The 20528-nt window shown below is 44.1% G+C and overlaps 2 protein-coding genes and 1 long non-coding RNA gene across 4 annotated transcripts in view; all 3 read right to left on the reverse strand.

The window, feature by feature from the left end:
- LOC122928744 (oocyte zinc finger protein XlCOF8.4-like) overlaps positions 1-20528 on the reverse strand; it is a 164554-nt gene that overhangs the window by 99975 nt on the left and 44051 nt on the right. The gene's annotated exons all lie outside the window — the stretch shown is intronic.
- Positions 1-20528, reverse strand: part of LOC122928742 (zinc finger protein OZF-like) — a 77174-nt gene that overhangs the window by 13840 nt on the left and 42806 nt on the right. Inside the window, exons 1-2 of one of the 2 annotated variants that reach the window (XM_044281908.1) lie at positions 1015-1134; positions 295-392 (exon numbers count right to left, since the gene is read on the reverse strand). In XM_044281908.1, coding sequence (XP_044137843.1) covers positions 295-392; positions 1015-1099 — 183 coding nt within the window. In that variant the 5' untranslated portion in view covers positions 1100-1134. Of the gene's footprint in view, positions 1-294; positions 393-1014; positions 1135-20528 lie in introns of those variants that run through there. The other variant, XM_044281907.1, reaches the window with a different exon arrangement.
- On the reverse strand, positions 1329-9165 carry LOC122928745. The gene is made up of 3 exons (XR_006387924.1): positions 9128-9165; positions 1502-1636; positions 1329-1389 (listed from the first exon to the last, which is right to left on the reverse strand). It is a non-coding gene; the product is annotated as an uncharacterized LOC122928745 (long non-coding RNA).

Raw genomic sequence — 20528 nt, forward strand, 5'->3', positions numbered from 1 at the left:
CTGGGGGAGGTCAGTAGATGGAGAGTACAGTATACTCCACTGCTGCTGGGGGAGGTCAGTAGATGGAGCGTACAGTATACTCCACTGCTGCTGGAGGAGGTCAGTAGACGGAGCGTACAGTATACTCCACTGCTGGGGGAGGTCAGTAGATGGAGAGTACAGTATACTCCACTGCTGCTGGGGGAGGTCAGTAGACGGAGCGTACAGTATACTCCACTGCTGCTGGGGGAGGTCAGTAGAAAGCTCCATTACATCAGTCTATAGAGGATTTGTAGAAACCTCAGCTTCATCTACCTGATGATCCAGTGGGATATTTGGTTTTTCTTCTGGACAGTCCTGGGAATACTGAGGACTGGGACATCTCTCTGGTGGATTTCTCTGACTGGATCCATCTGTAGGAAATACACACAGTAACTGAATACATTTTCTATATGTGATGATCTGATGATGGATGTCACAGCGGGCGTGCACTCAGACTCGCACATAACCCACCAACCAGGCTCTGGGCGAGAGACAGGGGAAGGGTCACCTCCTAGCTAATCCCTGACCTCTTTCCCTGCACTGCTCAGCCCACATGCAGACCTTAAAGGTAGGTGTGATATGTCCCCGTGCCTGGGCTGAAAAAACCCTAACTTCCCTGAGATGGTGAAGAGGGGAAATAGGAGCAGCCTGCTCGCACAGAACCTGGATGGGAGAGATGACACATAACAACCAAACTTGAATCACACTTATCTTTCTGAGCTGGAACAGACAGACAACCTTCCTTCCTAGCTTCCAAGACCACAATGATTAGTATAATCCGCTCAGAGCACTGGGCTGGTGTGCTATTTAAACTAATGACCCCACCCAGTGCACCTGATGAGAGGCGGATCCAGCACGGCTCCAAAACAAACACTAAACTCGTGCTGCTATCCTGGCCGACCTCCGCACATCGTCAGAGTGGGGCATGACAATGGAGGAATCTGACTCTCAAAACTGTTCTCTTCTCTACAGTCATGGAAGGTCTCCTCTTACCCGGTGATGTGAGGGGCTGGTGATTATCCATCATGATGTCCTTGTACAGATCCTTGTGATCTTCTAAATACTCCCACTCCTCCATGGAAAAATAGACAGTGACATCCTGACACCTTATAGGAACCTGACAACACAAGGACACAGTCATTACCAGGCCCCTCCCGTGGCGTTATTGTATAATGTCCCAGCATTCCCAGCAGCGCTCACCTCTCCGCTCAGCAGCTCAGTGATCCTGGTGGTAAGTTCTATGATCTTCTGCTCATGTATCAGGAAATGAGGTGGAGGCTCGGTGATGGGGCTCTGGGTCCTGCTCCATCCTCCTGACACACGGGGTGTCACACACTCACCAGACGACTTCTTCACTACTGTGTAATCCTGTGTATGGGGAGACGCCGATCACTACAGAGAATCTAAGAATCCTTCACTTTTCCAGTAATTTCCCTGGTTTATTACTAAAGATAAGAGTGATGTCATGTGAAACTCTCACCTCTCCAGTTATCAAGGAGATGATCTCCAGGGTGAGGTCTAATATCCATGCAGCTATGTGGTCTCTATCCTTCGCCATCCTTGGTGGATCCTTGATGGAAAGGACCATCGTCTTTCAAAAGAAAATTTTAGCTACCTGAGGAAACATGTAGGATTGAGAGCAAAATCACATTTGAAAGAACATCTTACATGAAGTGAAGTGTCTCATGAGCTGGCTATTATTAAAGGAGTTGTCTCATCATAAGAACTTATCTATTATCCATAGAATAGTTGATAAGTATCTGATCGGTGGGGGTTCAATCACTTGGAATAAACGGAACGGTACTCACACATGTGCTGTCGCTCCATTTGCCTCTATTTACAATTTTCAAAGCTTCAATTTCTCTGCTTTTAATGCAGATAGTGATAGCTCATAAAATAGTTATTACTTCACATTCCCTATATGTCTACTTTATGTTGGCATCATTTTGTAAATATCATTTTATGTTTTAGGACATTAGAAGGCTTAGAATTTTAGAAGCAAATCTAAAATTTTTGAAGAAAATTTCTAAAGGACCAGTTCAGTTATAAAGTCAATTTGTAGGACTTACATAGTAGAAACCACCCATAAATGACTTAATTTTAGAAACTTCACCCCTTAAGTTATTCAAAACTGATTTAACAAACTTTTTCAACCCTTTAGGTGTTCCTCAAGAATTAAAGGAAAATGGACATGAAACTTCAAAATTTCATTTTTTGGGAAGATTTTCCATTGTAATCCATTTTTTTTTTGTAACACATCAAGGGTTAACGGACAAACAAAACTCAATATCTATTACCCTGATTCTGCAGTTTACAGAAACACCCCATATGTGGTCGGAAACTGCTCTATGGGCACATGGCAGGGTGAAGAAGGAAAGGAGCGCTGTATGGTTTTAGAACGGCAGATTTTGCTGCACTGGTTTTTGGCACCGTGTCCCATTTGAAGACCCCCTGATGCACCCCTAGAGTAGAAACTCCCAAAAAGTGACCCCATTTTGGAAACTACAGAATAAGGTGACAGTTTTATTGATACTATTTTGGGATACATATGATTTTGATCACTTACTTTTTGTAAGGCATGGTAACCCAAAAAATGGCTGTTCACATCACATGTGCTATATTTTGTAGTTTTTTGTTTCAGTTTTATATAATAAATTATTTTTGAAAAAAAAAAAATGTTTTTGTGTCTCCATTTTCTGAAAGCCATAATTCTTTTTATTTTTCTGCCGATTGTCTTGTTTAGGGGCTCTTTTTTGCGGGAAGAGTTAACGTCTTTATTGGTACAATTTTTGTGTTCATATAATATTTTGATCATTCGATATTACACTTTATGGGGAAAGATGACCAACATTTTTTGATGTTTTTTTTTTTTTTTTTACGGCGTTCACCTGAGAGGTTAGATCATGGGATATTTTTTATAGAGCAGGTTGTTATGGACGTGGTAATACTTAATATGTATACTTTTTTAAATATAAGAATTTAAAAGAAAAAAAAATCATGTTTTTGTGATTCCATTTTCTGAAAGCCATATTTTCTTTATTTTTCGGTCGACTGTCTAACGTAGGGGCTCATTTTTTGTGGGATGAGGTGATGGTTTGATTGGTACTTTTTGGGGTACATATGGTTATTTAATCGCTTGTTATTACACTTTTTGTGATGTAAGGTGACAAAAATAGCTTTTTTGGCACAGCTTTTATTTGATATTTTTATAGACCCAGTCGTTATGGATGCAGCGATATGTCTATTTTTTTACAACTTTACGTGTGTTTATTATGGGAAAGGGGCAGAGAGCCCTGCTGTTGCCCTTTCTGAATGGTTGTCCGAACAGGGATCTAAGGAGGCCTCTCAGATTTTTGCATACCGTGCTACAAGATACAGTACCTCTGGAACTTAGAGACTCAAATAGTGGAATGCTGGTGCAATAGTTATCCACATAGAAGTGGTAACCCTGGTCCAGCAGTGCGTGCACTAAGTCACACACTTTTACCACTAACCCCTATGATGGGGATGGGCATTCTAGGGGTTCAATCCAGGTTTCCTTACCTTCATAAGCCCAGATCCTATGGGTGTACCCAGAGGTACGCTCGCACACCTTATACATTTTAATGCCATAACTTACCTAATTTTCCAAACTACCAGGACCTGAGTCTATCACTTGGTGTCCTCCAAAACACATTGCAGAGGACATACCAAAATGTATTTTGTGACTCTGACAGACCTCAGCACAGCCTGTCTTCTCCAGACTGGGAGGACTACTGGAAGAGTACAGCCCAAATTTCACTGAGCTCCACAGGTGGCTGCTAATTACACCTCATGAACAGCCCAGCTTTCTCTGGGTGGGATACACAATTTTAATGATCTAACGCCCCCTATATGCCACAATATATATACAGAGACAGATTTATAAAGCCTACACAGAGAACTGAGCAGGAATACGATCGGCAAAATGTATGGTACCGATCGGCGCTCAGCAGTTACAGGACACACACAAGCAACTGTCATGAGTGCTGTAAAAAATCTGCACTAAAACTACCTAGAATTTAAGTATATTTGTACAGAGATTATATAATAACTATAACATTATGATTATAATTATTTTATTTTTCACACACACAAAAAAAACACCTGAGCCAAAAAGTGAGCACAGAGACAATGAGTAATGTACGGTACAAATCAGTGCTCCACGGCTGCAACTCGTGCAAAAAAAAGAAGAAAAAAAAAGACTGTGCCAAAAAATGGAGGACAGATGTAAAAAGAAAACCTCCTTTGCCAAAACCTGAGCACAGAGTGATGTACTGTCATGATAGGTAGGTAAGCGGGGAAATAACCAAACACAGGAAAACAAACAGAACAAATGACTAGGCCCAAACGCTAGGGAGAAAAGGCTCACCTCCTAGCGATCCCTAAAAGTTTTCCCTAAACTGATGTGCCCATGTAAATGCCCTCGTGCCTAAACCTAAAAACCCTGGGCAAACCCTAAGCAGTAGGGAAAAGGGAAGAGGTAACCTGCTTATTCAAATCCGGAGGAAGCAAGCGTCTCCCTAGAGGCCTAGATAACAGACACAATGGGAAATAACAGAGAGGACTTATCTAGAGCAGAGCTGGAGCAGACGATCCACCACACATCCAGAGCTCACAGGAAAGAACTATAACCTGCACAGGCCACTGGGGGAAGGAGGGATAAATAGCCTCACTAACAATCAAACCCGGTACACCTGAGGGAAGGTGGATCCAGCTCAAATCCATACAAAAACAAACAAAGAAGTCAGATATGTGCAGCCAGTCTGACAGACCTCCGCACATTCACAGGACAAGGCGTGACAGTAACTCCCCTTCTACGGATGACCTCCGGACACCCCGGACGAACTTTATCCAGGTCTGCCCTGTGATAGGCCCTCACCAAGCTGCTACCACTAACATCAGTAGCCGGAACCCACATTCTTTCCTCGGGACCATATCCCTTCCAGTGCACCATGTACTGAAGGGAACCCCAAAGAACACGTGAGTCAAGAATCCTAGAGATCTCAAACTCCAAATTGCCATCCACCAGGACAGGGGGAGGTGGCAATGGAGATGGTTCCACAGGTTCCACATATTTCTTCAATAAACTTCTGATGCATCAACCTCCACGACGAATGGTTGAGACACATCAGGTTGCATCAGAATGGGAGCAGACAACATTTCTTAATAGCAGAAAAGGCCTGTAATGCCTCGTCTGACTAGACAGAGAAGTTGGCGCCTTTTTTAGTCATATCTGTCAAAGGTTTTACAATGATGGAATAATGCGAGATGAATTTTCTGTAGTAATTGGTAAAACCAAAAAACCGCATCAAAGCTTTCTTTTTCGGGGTCCTTACGAAAACTAGAGTCAGAAAGCAGGTATCCCAAAAACAGTAGCTCCTGGACAGCAAATACAAATTTTTCCAATTTTTCATACAATTTATTCTCCTGAAGGATCAACAACACCTGTCTCACGTGATCCTGATAGGTCTCCAAATCGGGTGACTAAATTAGTATGTCATCAAGGTAAATAACAATGAACCTTCCCACTAAATGATGGAAAATATCATTGATAAATCGCTGAAAGACCGCTGGCGCATTAGTTAAACCAAAGGCCATGACAAGATTCTCTAAATGACCTTTGGGTGTATTGAAGGCCGTTTTTCCACTAATCTCCTTCCCTAAATTCTGATCAGATTATAAGCTCCTCTGAAATCCAACTTGGAGAACACCTTGGCTCCGACAATTTGATCAAATAGATCAGAAATCAAAGGAAGCGGATACAGATCACAGACTGTAATGAGATTTAATTCCTGGAAATCTAAAGACGGTCTAAGTGATCCGTCTTTCTTTTTTACGAAAAAGAAGCCGGCGGCCACAGGGGACTTAGATGGCCTAATATGTCCCTTTGCCAAACTCTCGGTAATATACTTCCCCATAGCTTCTCTTTCGGGTTGGGAAAGTTTGTATAGCCAAGATTTTGGCAGTTTAGCTCCAGGGATCAGATTGACCGGACAATCATATTCTCGATGGGGGGGAAACTCCTGAGCTCCACCCTCCGAGAATACGTCCGCAAAATCAGAGAGAAACTGAGGTAGGACCGTAGTTGACACCCCTGAGATAGAAGTACAAAGACAGTTGTCCGTACAAGATTCAATCCAGCTACTGATTTGTCTTGTTTGCCAGTCAATAGTAGGGTTAGGCTTTATCAACCACGGTAAACCTAGAACCTTCGGATCAGGCAAGCCCTTCAAAAAATAAATACTGGTATCTCTTTATCTAATGTGCTAGTTCTAAAACCAAGATTTTGGAGGAAATGAAAATCAATAAGGTTTACCCCCGCACCACTGTCAACAAATACCTCAAAATCAATTATTTTTTTCTCTTTATGTGAATACCTCTGTAGTTTTTCATTATCGCTTTGAGGTTTGACAAAAGGACACACATAAACAAAATGACCTTCTTTTCCACAGAAGTAACATAGTTTATTCCGCTTCCTAAAATCCCTATCACCTGAGCGAAAGGAAACATGGCCCAAGTGCATAGGCTCCTCTCCTGCCTCAGATTAAAATGTCATATTACCCCGGGGAATAGGTTAGACGGATTTATTTTCAGACAGGACCCCCCCGCTTGAGAGGAATCTTATACCTCTCTCTAAGATGTCTATCAAGCCGCACTGCCAAAGACATGGCCGTCTCCAATGAATCGTGATACTCATGAAAAGCAAGGGCATCTTTCAACCTCTCAGAGAGCCCCTGACAAAACTGACTCCGGAGTGCAGGATCATTCCACCCCGAGTCAGTTGCCCATCTTCTAAATTCTGCACAATACGACTCTGCAGTATGTTCTTCATGTAACAAACTGCGCAACTTAGATTCAGCCATAGGGACCCGGTCTGGGTCAGCATAAATCAAGCCCAAGGCTCTGAAAAATTAATCCACCGACCAGAGGGATGGTGAACCGGTCGGCAGAGAAAAAGCCCAGGACTGCGCATCCCCTTTGAGCAGAGATATAATGATCCCCATTCTTTGATTCTCATCACCAGATGAAATTGGCCGCAGACAAAAATACAACTTACAGAACTCCCTGAACCGAATAAAGTCATCACCACCTCCTGAGAACCTATCAGGGAGAGAGTTTAGGCTCTAAGCGGACCTGATTTCCTCCAACGACGCCAGAGCATTCTGACACCGTGCAACAGAACTGTGGAGGTCAGAAACCTCCAGCGATAATCCCTGCATGCGATCAACCAAAGCATCCATAGCCTCCATTTCGCAAACAGCAGGGAAATTGCAGTTTTTTGGGAGGTTATAATGTCACGATAGGTAGGTAAGCAGGGAAATAACCAAACACAGGAAAACAAACAGAACAAATGACTAGGCCCAAAAGCTAGGGAGAAAAGGCTCACCTCCTAGGGGTCCCTAAAAGTTTTCCCTAAACTGCCGTGCCCATGTGCATACCCTAATGGTTGATATGCACATGCCCTCGTGCCTAAACCTAAAAGCCTTGGGCAAACCCTAAGCAGTAGGGAAAAGGGAAGAGGCAACCTGCTTCTTCAAACAGGAGGAAGCAAGCGTCTCCCTAGAGGCCTAGATAACAGACACAATGGGAAATAACAGAGAGGACTTATCTAGAGCAGAGCTGGAGCAGACGATCCACCACACAGGTCTGACAGACCTCCGCACATTCACAGGGCAAGGTGTGACATGTACGCACTGATCAGCACTTGGCGGTCACAGAGTGCGTGCAGAATTACTGATGCAGAGCTGGAAAAAAAATGTGCGTTCACAGATGGCTCAGTGTCGGCAGAAGGAGCACAGAGGGGAAGATGGACAGAGTTTGAGACTGCTGCAAGTGAACAATTGGATTAATGACTAATGCAGCAGGTCCAAGAATACTTGTTTAAACTTTTTTCTCAGTAGAGCACAGTGGTGGTGCACCACAAGTCCCAGCAAGGCCCAAACGCAGCACATAGAAGCGTAAAGTTCTCTTTGCACGCAGTTCCATACAGGGATGGCTTCCTGCGGTGAGGGCTTTGCTGTTCTACATGCCCCTCTTGTGCTGTGATTGGCAGGTAGAGCACCAAATAGCGGAGCCCCCTCTGCGCACTTTAGGGTGATTAGTGGGGTTGTGCACCTCCACAGTGATCAGGGATGCAAGGGGAGGTACAACCCCCATCATGCCCTTCACTAACATAGCCGACTGTCGAGGACAGCCGCCATGTTAGCCTGGTCATCATATTATTAGACTGCCCAATTTTCATTGTTGTGTGCGGTGAGGGTCGGAGTTATACAATTTTGACTTTCTATATTGTCAGGGCTTAATATAAGCAGAAATATTTTGATGTGTCATATATACGGGATTACGGTATATTCCATACATTATGTACACACAGTATATGGTACATTCCATACATAAGACAAATAACATGTGGATGATGAGTGAGGAGTCCTGTCTGCCGCCTCTGTCCTCTGATTACTGCTGCAGTTCTCTCTGTATGTACACAGACGTGTATTCACATGTACAGACACCGCGTGTGCACTTAGCTACATACTACTGTGCAGACAATCCCCGGTCACGGCCGTCATCACCGAGTCACCGATCTCATCCCATTTCTAGGGACATTCCCCTCACACTGAGGTTCTATCACCAGGAGAAGACATCACTGTGTGATCTGTGGGGTCCGGGGACCGGGATGGGACTGACGGGGGCAGCACCGGTTCAGCGCGGCCTCCCCTCCACAGTCCCTGCTCATTAGAGCTCCGGCCTCCGCTGTGCAGGGACAGTGAGGAGAGGACACAGTGCTGCAGCCCCTTCATCTAGAAGAGGTTGTCCCCACCGATCACACACTGACTCCATATCCTAGTGACATCACAGAACATTGTGTGATGGAAGACCCCTCTAATCCAGGAGAACAGCCCCTCTTACAGGGGTCTGGGGGTCTCCTAATATTCCAGGGGGAGAGCAGACATGTCTGAGGAGAACTCCCCTCCTGTGAGCAGAGACTCTCTATGGCCGGTGCTGCCCCCTGCTGGCTGGACCTGCTATATATCACCTATAGAACCGCTCCATTCTAATAAACCCAGAACCAAGTCCAATAACTGACCTGCAGATCTCACCTCCTGGGGCTGCAGGACCTGCGATGACGTCACATTCATGTGATCAGTTACATGGGATGGAGGAAATGTTTAGTGGCTGTAGGACCTTTGATGACATCACAGTCATGTGATCAGTTGCATGAGATATGCAAAGTTCAGTGGCTGTAGGACCTTTGATGATGTCACACTGGTCACATGACAGTAAGTGCTAAAAAGTGACATTTTGCTCCTCCCCTCATGTGACTGATCACATGACCATGACATAATCGAAGGTCCTGAAGTCACTAGGACTTGTGTCTAGATTGGAGTTGCTCCTGGCTGCACTTCTCACACAGATAACCCCCTGAGTGATGGCGCATTCGCTTGCACTTCACTTTCATACATTTTGAGCGCACACATCTCTATTCTTTGCCTGGCATAAGGAAGAGGAATTTTTATTGTAATCAGCACATTCACTATTTATTTATTTATTTTTTGTTTTACTGTTTGGTCACTTTACACGTTTGTTGTCAGTAAGATCTTTATGGTGCGGTGTCCTTATGGGGGACCCCTTCCTGTGTTTTACAGGGTTTGTGTGACCATATACTTCTGGTATCCCTGAGGAGGAACTTTTTTCCGTCATCATTGTCATCTATATGGCGGAAAATTCAAGATAACTTGATGAATATGGGCAACAAGTATAAACATGTGGCTGACAGGAAACGATGAATGGTCAAGACCTAAGAGTGGGTGATTCTGTGTGGCTGTCCACAAGAAACATTAAGTTGAAGGTACCTTCTTGGAAGTTGGGTCCAAGGTTTATTGATCCATATAAGATCACTGCCATTATTAATCCTGCAGCATTTCGTCTTGAACTCCCTCAGGCCCTGAAAACGTATAATCTGTTTCATAAATCTTTGTTAAAGAGGTATGTTGAACCTTTGGAGCCGCCTTCCTTGTGAACGATAGTTTGAAATTTCAGATCGCCAAGATAATTGACTCTCGAGTCCTCCATAGATCTCTTCAGTATCTTGTTCACTGGAAGGGTTATGGACCAGAGGAGAGGATGTGGGTACCGGCATCTGACGTAAGTGCCAGTCGTTTGGTGAAAGCTTTACACAGGTCTCACACGGATAAGGTCGGTCCTGGGTGCCCTGAGGTCACTCGTAGAAGGGAACTACTGTCACGGATGTACCAAGATATACGGACGTCCCGGCGACAGTGAGTGGCAGGAGATCTGTGAGACTCGCAACATGTGGTTTGATCTGACAGGTTTTCCTTGGGCATCAATAGGCGTCTGTGTTGTTTCTGGTAATGGCAACACCCCTTACCTCCAGGTGTTGCTACTGTGGTCATTTAACCTTCCTTATTTATAGTTGCATCTCCCACAATGCTGTGCAGTTTATAGCTTCTGTGCCTGTGGATAGTTTGTGGTTGGATCTCGGCTGAGTTCCTGGTGCTTCCATAGCCTCTTTGAAGTTAAGTCTTTCCTTTCCCTTTTGTATTTTGTTTGGGTTCTGTGTGTTGCATTTCCCTATTGTTTGTATTATGCCTTAAGGAGACTCCTGTTCGTCCTTCCTTTTGGAAGTCTCATCCCTGCCATTAGTACCAGGGTCCTAAAGTGCTAGATGGGACTCTAGGTATTCCTGCGTATGAACTCACCTACCTTTGGGGTCTGTTCATACTGGTAGTCAGTCAGGATTTTGGTTAGGGTTTTCACTAGGAGGTGTCCATTTTCCTTCCCTAGTTCTCAGGCCTGATTCCCTGTTCTCTCCTATGCTCGGTGTGCTGTTTCCCTCCCACACCGAAGCATGACAAATAGTTAAACAAGACTGAAGTAAAAAAAGGTCATCATAAATCAGTACTATAACTTCTACACATCAAGCACTTCAATTAGAGACAAGACTCTGCATCACTGAGGCTGTTCTGCCTCTCCAATCCTTGGCCTTGCCCATGACAAATCCTACACCTATTTCATCGTTTGGGTGTACAACCCGGAGATAGACTACCGCGGCTATGGCTTCCATGGATGCATCAGAGAAGACATGGATCTCTAGTCTGGTGGCATTCTTCAAGGACGCAAGAGTGTAAGATCGTGGTATCTTAAACTGTTCCAATGCCTGGAGGGACTGCTTCCATGATTCCCACTTTTGTTGTTTCTCTTTGGGTAAAGGGGTATCCCAGTCAGTGTTCTCTGAAGTAAGTAGTCTGAGTAATATCTTGGCCTGAATAGTAAAGGGTGCTATAAATCCCAAGGGATCATAGATACTGTTTTCTGCAGACAGTACTCCTTGTTTTGTGAAGGGCTTGTCACAGACTGATGTTTGAAATGTGAACGTGTCTTGTTTAACATCCCAGAGCAATCCAAGGCTGCGTTGCGTGAGGGAAAGTTCAGACCCTAGTTGGAATTCCCTAGCACTGACAGCATGATCATCAGAAAGAAATGCTCTCATTACCTCATTGCTGTTGGAGATGATTTTGTGTAGTCTGAGGTTGCCAGTAGCGAGCATGTTCTGAGTTCTGATGAGAAGGTCGATGGCTTCTTCTTCCGTAGGTAGAGACTTGAGAACGTCATCTACGTAGAAGTTCTTTTCAACAAACTGACGTGCATCAGACCCGAACTCTTGTTCGCCTTCTTGGGCTGTTTTTCTCAGCCTGTAAATGACAACTTTGGGGGAGGGGCTATTACTGAAAACGTGTACTTTATCCGATAGTCTATAACCTCATCGTTGACATCATTATTTCGGTACCATCGGAACCTGAGGAAGTTTCTGTTGTCTTCACGGACGATGAAACAATGAAAGATTTGTTGGATGTCGGCCATAATGGCAATTGACTCTTGTCTAAAGCAGAGTAAGACTCTTAGGAGGTTGTTGTTCAGGTTAGGCCTAGTGAGAAGATTGTCATTGAGAGAAACGCCTTCATGACGAGCGCTTGAGTCGAAGACCACCCTAATCTGGTCAGGCTTGCGAGGATAGTAGACACCAAAACACGGGAGGTACCAGCATTCTTCTCCTTGATTAAGAGGGGGTGCAGGCTCAACATGATCTCTCTCAAACACCTTCTGCATAAATTCGACAAAATGTTTCTTTATCTCCGGTTTCCGGTTCAGGTTGTGCTCTAAAGAGATAAACCGTAAATCTGCATGTTGTCTATTATTTGGAATTCTCTTCCTTGGAGTGCGGAATGGTAGCGGTGCCACCCAGCTGTTAGAATCATCTTGGTAGAACTCTTTACTCATGGTTCTCAAGAATTCTTTGTCTTCCATCATGGCCACTAACTCATTGTCTTTTGTGGTTACCTCAAACACTGTGTTACCAATGTTGTTATCCTGGAAGATAAATGCTTTCCTATCATCCAGTATGATGCGTTCTTGCGTACTTTTGTCACACAGCTTTTCTTTCACACTATAGGGATGTTGTCATCGTGGAAAACAAGTACTGCATCCATTTGGCAGAATGTGTGTTTTAAAGGAAAACTGAGAAAGGTTTCCTGGCGTTGCTGGGCATAAGGTGCATCATGTGGGCCGTTGATTTGATGGCGAACCTTGTGCACCCTTAAAATGTCTCTCCCGAGTAACATCAAAGGCTGGTATTTGGTTAGCTATGTCCTTCAAGTGAGTATGGTGCAAGGCAGCTTCAGGAGTGGGGATCTCATCCTTGTTAGTTGGGATCTGATTACACTCGATGATAGTAGGCAAGGGTATTTCCAAGTTGCTATTGAGAGGAGTATCTACGAGGCCACTGGCTCGTCTACCCAAGACTTCTGTAATGCCTGCACAAGTACCTAGGGTATAAGGTAGAGCATATCCTGCAGTGTCTAAGAGATAAAAGAACCTTGTACTTTCAAGAGATCGGTTACTCTGATCGTCTAGAATGGTATACAGTCTTATGGCCCTTTCTGGCTAGCCCTTTGTGTATACATGAACCAAGCATATCTTTGCACAGGATTTCTCACAAATTCCTTCCCCACAGACTTCAGTGCATGTAGAGAATACTGGGGTGGAGACAGTTGTTTGTTCAGCGTGCTCCCCGCCATGCCCGCCATGCCTGGGAGGGATGTCTGTGGATGGAGTAGACCTGTGTTGGTACAGATGAAGGGCTTGCACTTGTCACTACCGCATTCCATGCATTTAATGATAGTCTTACAGTCTTTTGCAAGGTGTACTGTGGAGGCAGAGCATCTGAAACAAACTCCAAATTCCTTTAAAAGTTCCTTATGTTCTTGTAGAGGTTTCTTTCTCAAGCCGATGCATTTCTTAAGTGGATGTGGCTTGTTATGTATGGGACATTGGCGATTTGGATCCTCAAGTTCCTTGTTTTGCCAAGTCCTTTGAAGGACCGTAGCGGGTGCAGGTTGAACATAAGTTCTCTTCACTAATACTGAGCCCCTGTGGTCTCTGTGTGTTATATGTGTGTTTGCAAGTCCTGGAGAAGGTGTACTGAGAGGGTTACAGTCACCATAGAAGAAACTTGGGTCATTCTTAGAGTCCGCGATTTACTTTATGAAGTACAGAAGTAGGAAAAGGGAGGGAAGGCTACTCCTTACCTTTTCTTGTAAGTATATCGCACATTCAATTCCTTTAATTCTTGTAAGGAATCTTCGGTGTTGTACGGCTTTAAGACAGTCTTTGATAGTTCTCATCAGCGGCATTCAATTGCTTACCAGCGCCCTCTAGGTGCAATACCTCATGAGTTGGTTGAGACGGAGCTGACATGCATCCAACAGTGTTAGACCATGAGTGACTGATGTTACACCGCGGTTCCTCTTTGTCAGCCTCATGGGTCTGTTGCACTTTCCAAGTTGGTTTTTCTAAACGTTTTAGTTTGATGTGGCTTATAGGATCTAACTCCTGATCTGAAGGAAGTTCAGGTTCTTGCTGTGTATTAGGTTCCTCAGATTGTACATTGCCTTGCTGGTGCATTGTGATGATAATCAGAGGGTTAAATTACAAGGTATGTGTTTGCATAGAAATGTATCAATGTTCTGGCCCAGGAATTAGGTTTTCTAGGCAACCAGTGGGAAGAGGAGCAAAAGGGAATAGTATAGTAATGGCTGCTGCAAAGTTACTTTCGCTTGCACACAGAGCTTAGATTCACTTGCAGGTAGAAATGCATGTGGCAATACAGACCGTGTAGAAGCTGATTATATAACAGTTGCATGAACAGTCCTTGCAATCAATCTGAGCTGAAAACTGATGAATCCTAGGCTGAGATTTGCTTGCTGGCTGCAGTATGCAGGCCTGCACTGTGCTCTGCTGCTATATTGCAGTGTCCATATACATCTCACTATACATGCATAGCTAGCAAGGATCCTTTGAAAGATATTTGGCAGATCTTCTAAGATCCTTTCACTGATTTTGTGACTGTTCTGCCTTTCCGGTCTAAGCATTGAAAGTGTGATCTCTGTAACTTACAGCTGTGCTGAGATAGCGGTAACCATCAATCTTAGTTGAATTGTCTGACCGTGACTTGATCCAAACGACGCCTTGTAGATCGTGAGGAAGTTTATTCCAAACTGTGCAGATGAACAAATGGATAGGTCATAAGATGATGGTGTGAGCAGCTAACAGGATACATGTGGCTGAGATGAAGAGTGAAGCCAGAATGCAAGAGAGAGAGGGGAGGAGACTATACAGAGAGGACAGGGGGAAGAGAGAAGGGACACACAGGATAAAAAGGCAAACCATGCATGTGTAACATGACAACTGCTGTAAACATAGGTAAGAATAGTATGAAACCAGATATCAAAAATTAGTACCATAAAGTGCTCCTGTCCACTCCATCCTAGTGGGACAAAACTGCATGTAATCAAAATATTACAAGAGGCGCAATCAAGAACAATAAAGAACTTAATATAAGGCCTCAAGTTCCTGGTAAGATTGTGGGAAACACGCATAGAGGCATAGAAATATCGAGGTTGGAGATATTCAAATGTGTGCCTTTGTGTGGAGGGTGTGTCACCTAGTATAGAGACCAGGGGTTTCAGGGAGACCCCTGAGAGAACCGGACAGAAACGAGGAAGGGGAGACATTTTGGTGCCTGTGAGAAAGGGGGCAGAGGAGGATCCTGGGGGGAATAGGGGGAGTCAGTAATGAGGGCAAAAGGTCCCTTAAGGTCTATGAGATAAGATTCCGAGCCAATAGCCCCTAGTATTGCAAATGTGTGATTAGAAGTAAAAGAGAGAGAGGGTCGTAGAGTCCTTTAGAGGGTAAGGAGAAGATAAGAACACGTAAATCCACTATGGTGGGCAGTCTGCAGTCCTCATCTGATGCTGTTGTAAATGGCTGGGCCTCTACAGGCATTTGGCTTATAGGGTTCTGAGAAAAAGAGGTGGTATGGAAGGACCCCTCGGACTTGTGGCCTGGCAGATAGGTGTCAGGAGAGTGTCCTGGTGCCAATGGGGGAACGCCGCTAGAGAGAGGCTAGGTGAGTCTGGTGGAGAGAGGGTGCCCCTGGAACGTCGCCAGAGAGCGTCCACGGACAAAGACAGGTCCTTTTGGTGTTGGCAAACCCAATTGGCATTCACCAATTCCAGAGATCTAGGGTAGTGTTGATCGCGAATATTCTAATCGCAAATTTTTATTGCAAATATCGGAACTTCTAGAATTCGCGAAGATGTAGAATACAGTGCTACATATTCGGAATTGCGAATATTCTAGATTTCTTTCCATCAGTAACCTCCCTTCTTGCTTGTGGGCCAATGAGAAGGCTGCAATATCTTTGTCAGTGCTTAGCAACATCCCTAGCAACCATTACTATATGAGAACCTCCCCAGCAGCCATTTTCTGCAGTTTTTTTGTAGTTCTGAGAGAGAGAGCAGTGACATTGCTGAGCTCTGTGCTTTCATCTGGATCCTATTCCGTATCCAATTACATTAGATAGTTATCTGATATATATAATACAGATAGTCAGTGTAGGTTAGATAGTGATATAGTGTAGCTGATAGGTTCCAGTGCAGGGTGTTAGGTAGTGTGATAGGAATTACTGTGCTGTGATAGGGATTAGTGTACATACATGCTACAGACATAGTGCTGTGATGTCATAACAATACTTAGTGCACCAATCAGAGCTATATCTACTCAGAAGTGATAAAATGTGAAGTTGCATGTATTGCGCAAAAAATATGCGCATCATTAATTGCCGATTTGCGCAATCGCAAAAATAATGACTGGAGATCACAAATTCTAGAATTCTCTAATTTATTGCGAATATTATGCGAAGGATTTGAAAAATATTGCGAAAACTAATATTGCCTATGCCACTCAATATTGAAAATAATAAATAAGTACATAGGGGACATGTATTATGACTTGTACTCGCATGTGGTGGATGTCCAGCTCCCAGGAGAACAACTTGTAGACTCAAAGCTCGGATCCTAAGGTTTGTCCACACCCTGAAGAGGCTAAGAAGAAAAGGAGGGGGATCCAGCGAGTAAAATCATATCTTCTTTACTAACAACTATTCACATAAAAAAATGCGTTTCAACCGTAACAAGGTCTTACATAAATGAATCAAATACAGGGATGGAATATATAGCAAATTATCAGCTGGTATCAGTGATCCGAGATTACAACAAATTACAGAAAGTGCTTCAGGTGTAGCTTGCAGACATAGGGAGCGGCATTGCAGTTTACTTTGAATAGTAGGCAGTAGCAAGGAGAAAGCTCAAGTAGATTTGGAGACATCTATAAATATTGTATGATGTTATATAAAAAAGAAAAAGAAAACATATAATATATTAATACATATATAATGTACTTAATAAAAAGTTAGAACATCTCTACAAAAATTCAGTCTTGTGGGAAAGCACGAATTCAGCGTGAATATCCAGTATGCTTCTCTCTCACACAATTTTCTTTCCACATCCCCGCCCCGAAAGGAGGGTTTTACCCTTTCTATGCCAAAAATTCGTAGGGAAGCTATTTTACCTCCATGGAATTCACTAAAATGCTTAGAAACACCAGACACATTGCTGGGGTTTGTTTTAGATATATCATATGTTCCAATATATGTACTTTGAGCTTTCTGATTGTACTGCCAATATAAAATGTGTCACATAAGGTCCACAAAACATCATATATACAGGGGTGCACCTAGCCCTTCTGCTGCCTGAGGCGAAAACTGAAACAGGCCCCTTTCAAAGGCAAATTTCTTAACCAACCCATTTGCCACAATGAAAGCACTCTGCCCATGGCCCTTCCACTGCCCCTACCTGGAGCTGCCAGAGGCGATCGCCTCACCTGGCCTCATTGGTGGTGCACCCCTGCATGTATAACATGGTCGAGTTACAATTAATGTGTTCTTTGATGTTACCTACAATGGAATGATCATGGTTGGCAACGTTTTGGTTGGCTTTGCATATTTGCTAACTTTACATGGCGTGGAGCCGCATCTAAAAAAGCCGCTACAGCGTAACCAGGTTTTACGGTTCTATGAATCTCGTGGTGCACTGGTAGCTATTTACTGTCCTATGGTGGGAACTTTTTATATATTATTTGATACCTCTGTGACAATATATTTTGTAGTTTACTGTCCTCAAATAAAAATTTGGAGATATTTATGTGTTAATGGTTTAATTTTATTGTACAGGGGGGAAATTAACTAAACTAAAACAAGTAAAGATGACGTATGTGAGGAGGAGTTATACTTATTGTTCCCTTTGGCAGATCCTGCCTATTGAGTTGCACTGTTTGACCTGAAGCTCTTAGCAGCATCCAGCCTGGGTAACCTTTGCTAGACAATGTAGTGTTAATCTGCTGTATAATTGCTGCAATATAGTACATTATATATGCATTACTATATTACTGGATATTTTGCCCTATAAGACACACTTTTTCCCCAAAAAAGTGGGGGGGAAATGGCAGTGCGTCTTATGGGGCGATTGCTGCCATTTTTACTTTGCTAACACTGGTACATTGCCAGCCGCGATGCTGTACAGCGCGGCCTACGATGTATCAGCGGGGAGGGAGGAGGGGCTGGAGGCCGGCAACTGGTGTTGAAATCGCGGCGGGGCCCGGTGAAGTCACTGTACTCTATTACACCGGGCCCCGATCACTGCAGTATTCATATGTAAAGTGAAGTCATGGGTAAAGCTTTGTTAAAGTATAGGAATCCTCTGCAGTAGTGCAATCCATGTAGTACTCAAGTATGAAACTCCTGTAGCGGGCAGGCTGGCCGGTCACTCACTTCGTCACACGCATGCGCCTCCCACTTTAATAATGAAGCAGGTGGAGCAGGCATGTGACGAAGTGAGTGACAGTACGCTGCCGGCCAGCCTGCCTGCTACGGGGGTTTCATAGTGAGTACTACGTGTATTGCGCTACTGCAGAGGATTGCTATACTCTAACATAGCTCCCTACACTTTACATATGAATACTGCTGTCAGCGGGGCCCGGTGTAATAGAGTACAGTGACTGCACCTGCCGCGATTCCAACACCAGTTGCCGGCCTCCACCCCCTGTATTTACACAGGGACACTGTTATGGGGGGATCTGTGGATGACACATATATAGCATAAGATGCTGTATATGTGTCATCCACAGATCCCCCCATAGCAGTGTAATCCACAGATCCCCCCATAACAGTGTGTCATCCACAGATCCCTCATAACAGTGCAATCCACAGATCCCCCATAACAGTGTCATCCACAGATCCCCCATAGCAGTGTAATCCACAGATCCCCCATAACAGTGTGTCATCCACAGATCCCCCATAACAGTGTCATCCACAGATCCCCTCATAACAGTGTCATCCACAGATCCCCCATAACAGTGTCATCCACAGATCCCCCATAACAGTGTCATCCACAGATCCCCCATAACAGTGTCATCCACAGATCACCCCCATAACAGTGTCATCCACAGATCCCCCATAACAATGTCATCCACAGATCCCCCATAACAGTGCGTCATCCACAGATCCCCTCATAACAGTGTCATCCACAGATCCCCCATAACAGTGTCATCCACAGATCACCCCCATAACAGTGTCATCCACAGATCCCCATAACAGTGCGTCATCCACAGATCCCCTCATAACAGTGTCATCCACAGATCCCCCATAACAGTGCCATCCACAGATCCCCCCCATAACAGTGCGTCATCCACAGATCCCCTCATAACAGTGTCATCCACAGATCCCCCATAACAGTGTCATCCACAGATCACCCCCCATAACAGTGTCATCCACAGATCCCCATAACAGTGCGTCATCCACAGATCCCCTCATAACAGTGCCATCTACAGATCCCTCATAACAGTGTTATCCACAGATCACCATTAGTTCAAAACTTACCAAAAGCACACCTTTTGGTTCAAAATATATTTTTTCTTATTTTCCTCCTCAAGAACCTAGGTGCGTCTTATAGGGTGAAAAATACGGTATATAAGGAAAGTTGTTTTTGCTTTTTTATATAACATCAACATTATACAATATTTATAGATGTCTCCAAATCTACTTGAGCTTTCTCCTTGCTACTGCCTACTATTCAAAGTAAATTGCAATGCCGCTCCCTATGTCTGCAAGCTACACCTGAAGCACTTTCTGTAATTTGTTGTAATCACGGATCACTGATAACAGCTGATAATTTGCTATATATTCCATCCCTGTATTTTATTCATTTATGTCTGAGTAAGACATTTATGTTACGGTTAAAATGAGCGCAAACCAGAATATGATGTGCGTTTTTTAATGTGAACAGTTAAATAAAGAAGATATGATTTTACTCTCTGAATCCGTCTCCTTTTCTTCCAAACATTATGACTTGTACCCCACTTTTTGGCGTATTAATGTCGCAGATTCTGTTTAAATGTTTTTTGCTTCAAAATTGGCAAATTTATGTTGTTCATGCCGCTTTTTCCGAGTGCCGAGAAAAGGGAACATGGCGTGGGCAGGGAAGATGGCGGGACAGCAGGCCCAACTCATTTATTATTTTCCATATCAGTTTTTGGCTTTATAAAGGACTTAAATCTACACCAGCAAGGGAGCTGGCGTAGATTATAGTAAGTCCAGCTTCAGGAAGCGACAGAGTCATGTAGAGGCCTGCTGCCCCCACATAACTATGGTGCATCCACTGGCAGCGCAGAGGGACTAGGCTGGCATCTAAAACGCTGGTCTTAATAAATGTGACCCATAGTGCGTACAGAAGAAACTTCTTTCTTTTAAGGCAATAACTGACATGCTGTAGTGGGAGATCGATGACTGATATGGTGAGTGTGGTCTGGAGTGGCTTAACCGCCTCCGGACCGCCTAACGCAGGATCGCGGTCCGGAGGCGGCTGTCTCAGGCAGAGTCACGCATCTACGCGTCATCTCGCGAGACGCACACAGGAACTGCAGGTAAGCGAGTGGATCTACAGCCTGCCAGCGGCGATCGCTCGCTGGTAGGCTGTAGATGCGATTTTTTTTAACCCCTAACAGGTATATTAGAC

Source organism: Bufo gargarizans, chromosome 2 (assembly GCF_014858855.1).
Source record: "Bufo gargarizans isolate SCDJY-AF-19 chromosome 2, ASM1485885v1, whole genome shotgun sequence".
Taxonomy (NCBI): Eukaryota; Metazoa; Chordata; class Amphibia; order Anura; family Bufonidae; genus Bufo; species Bufo gargarizans.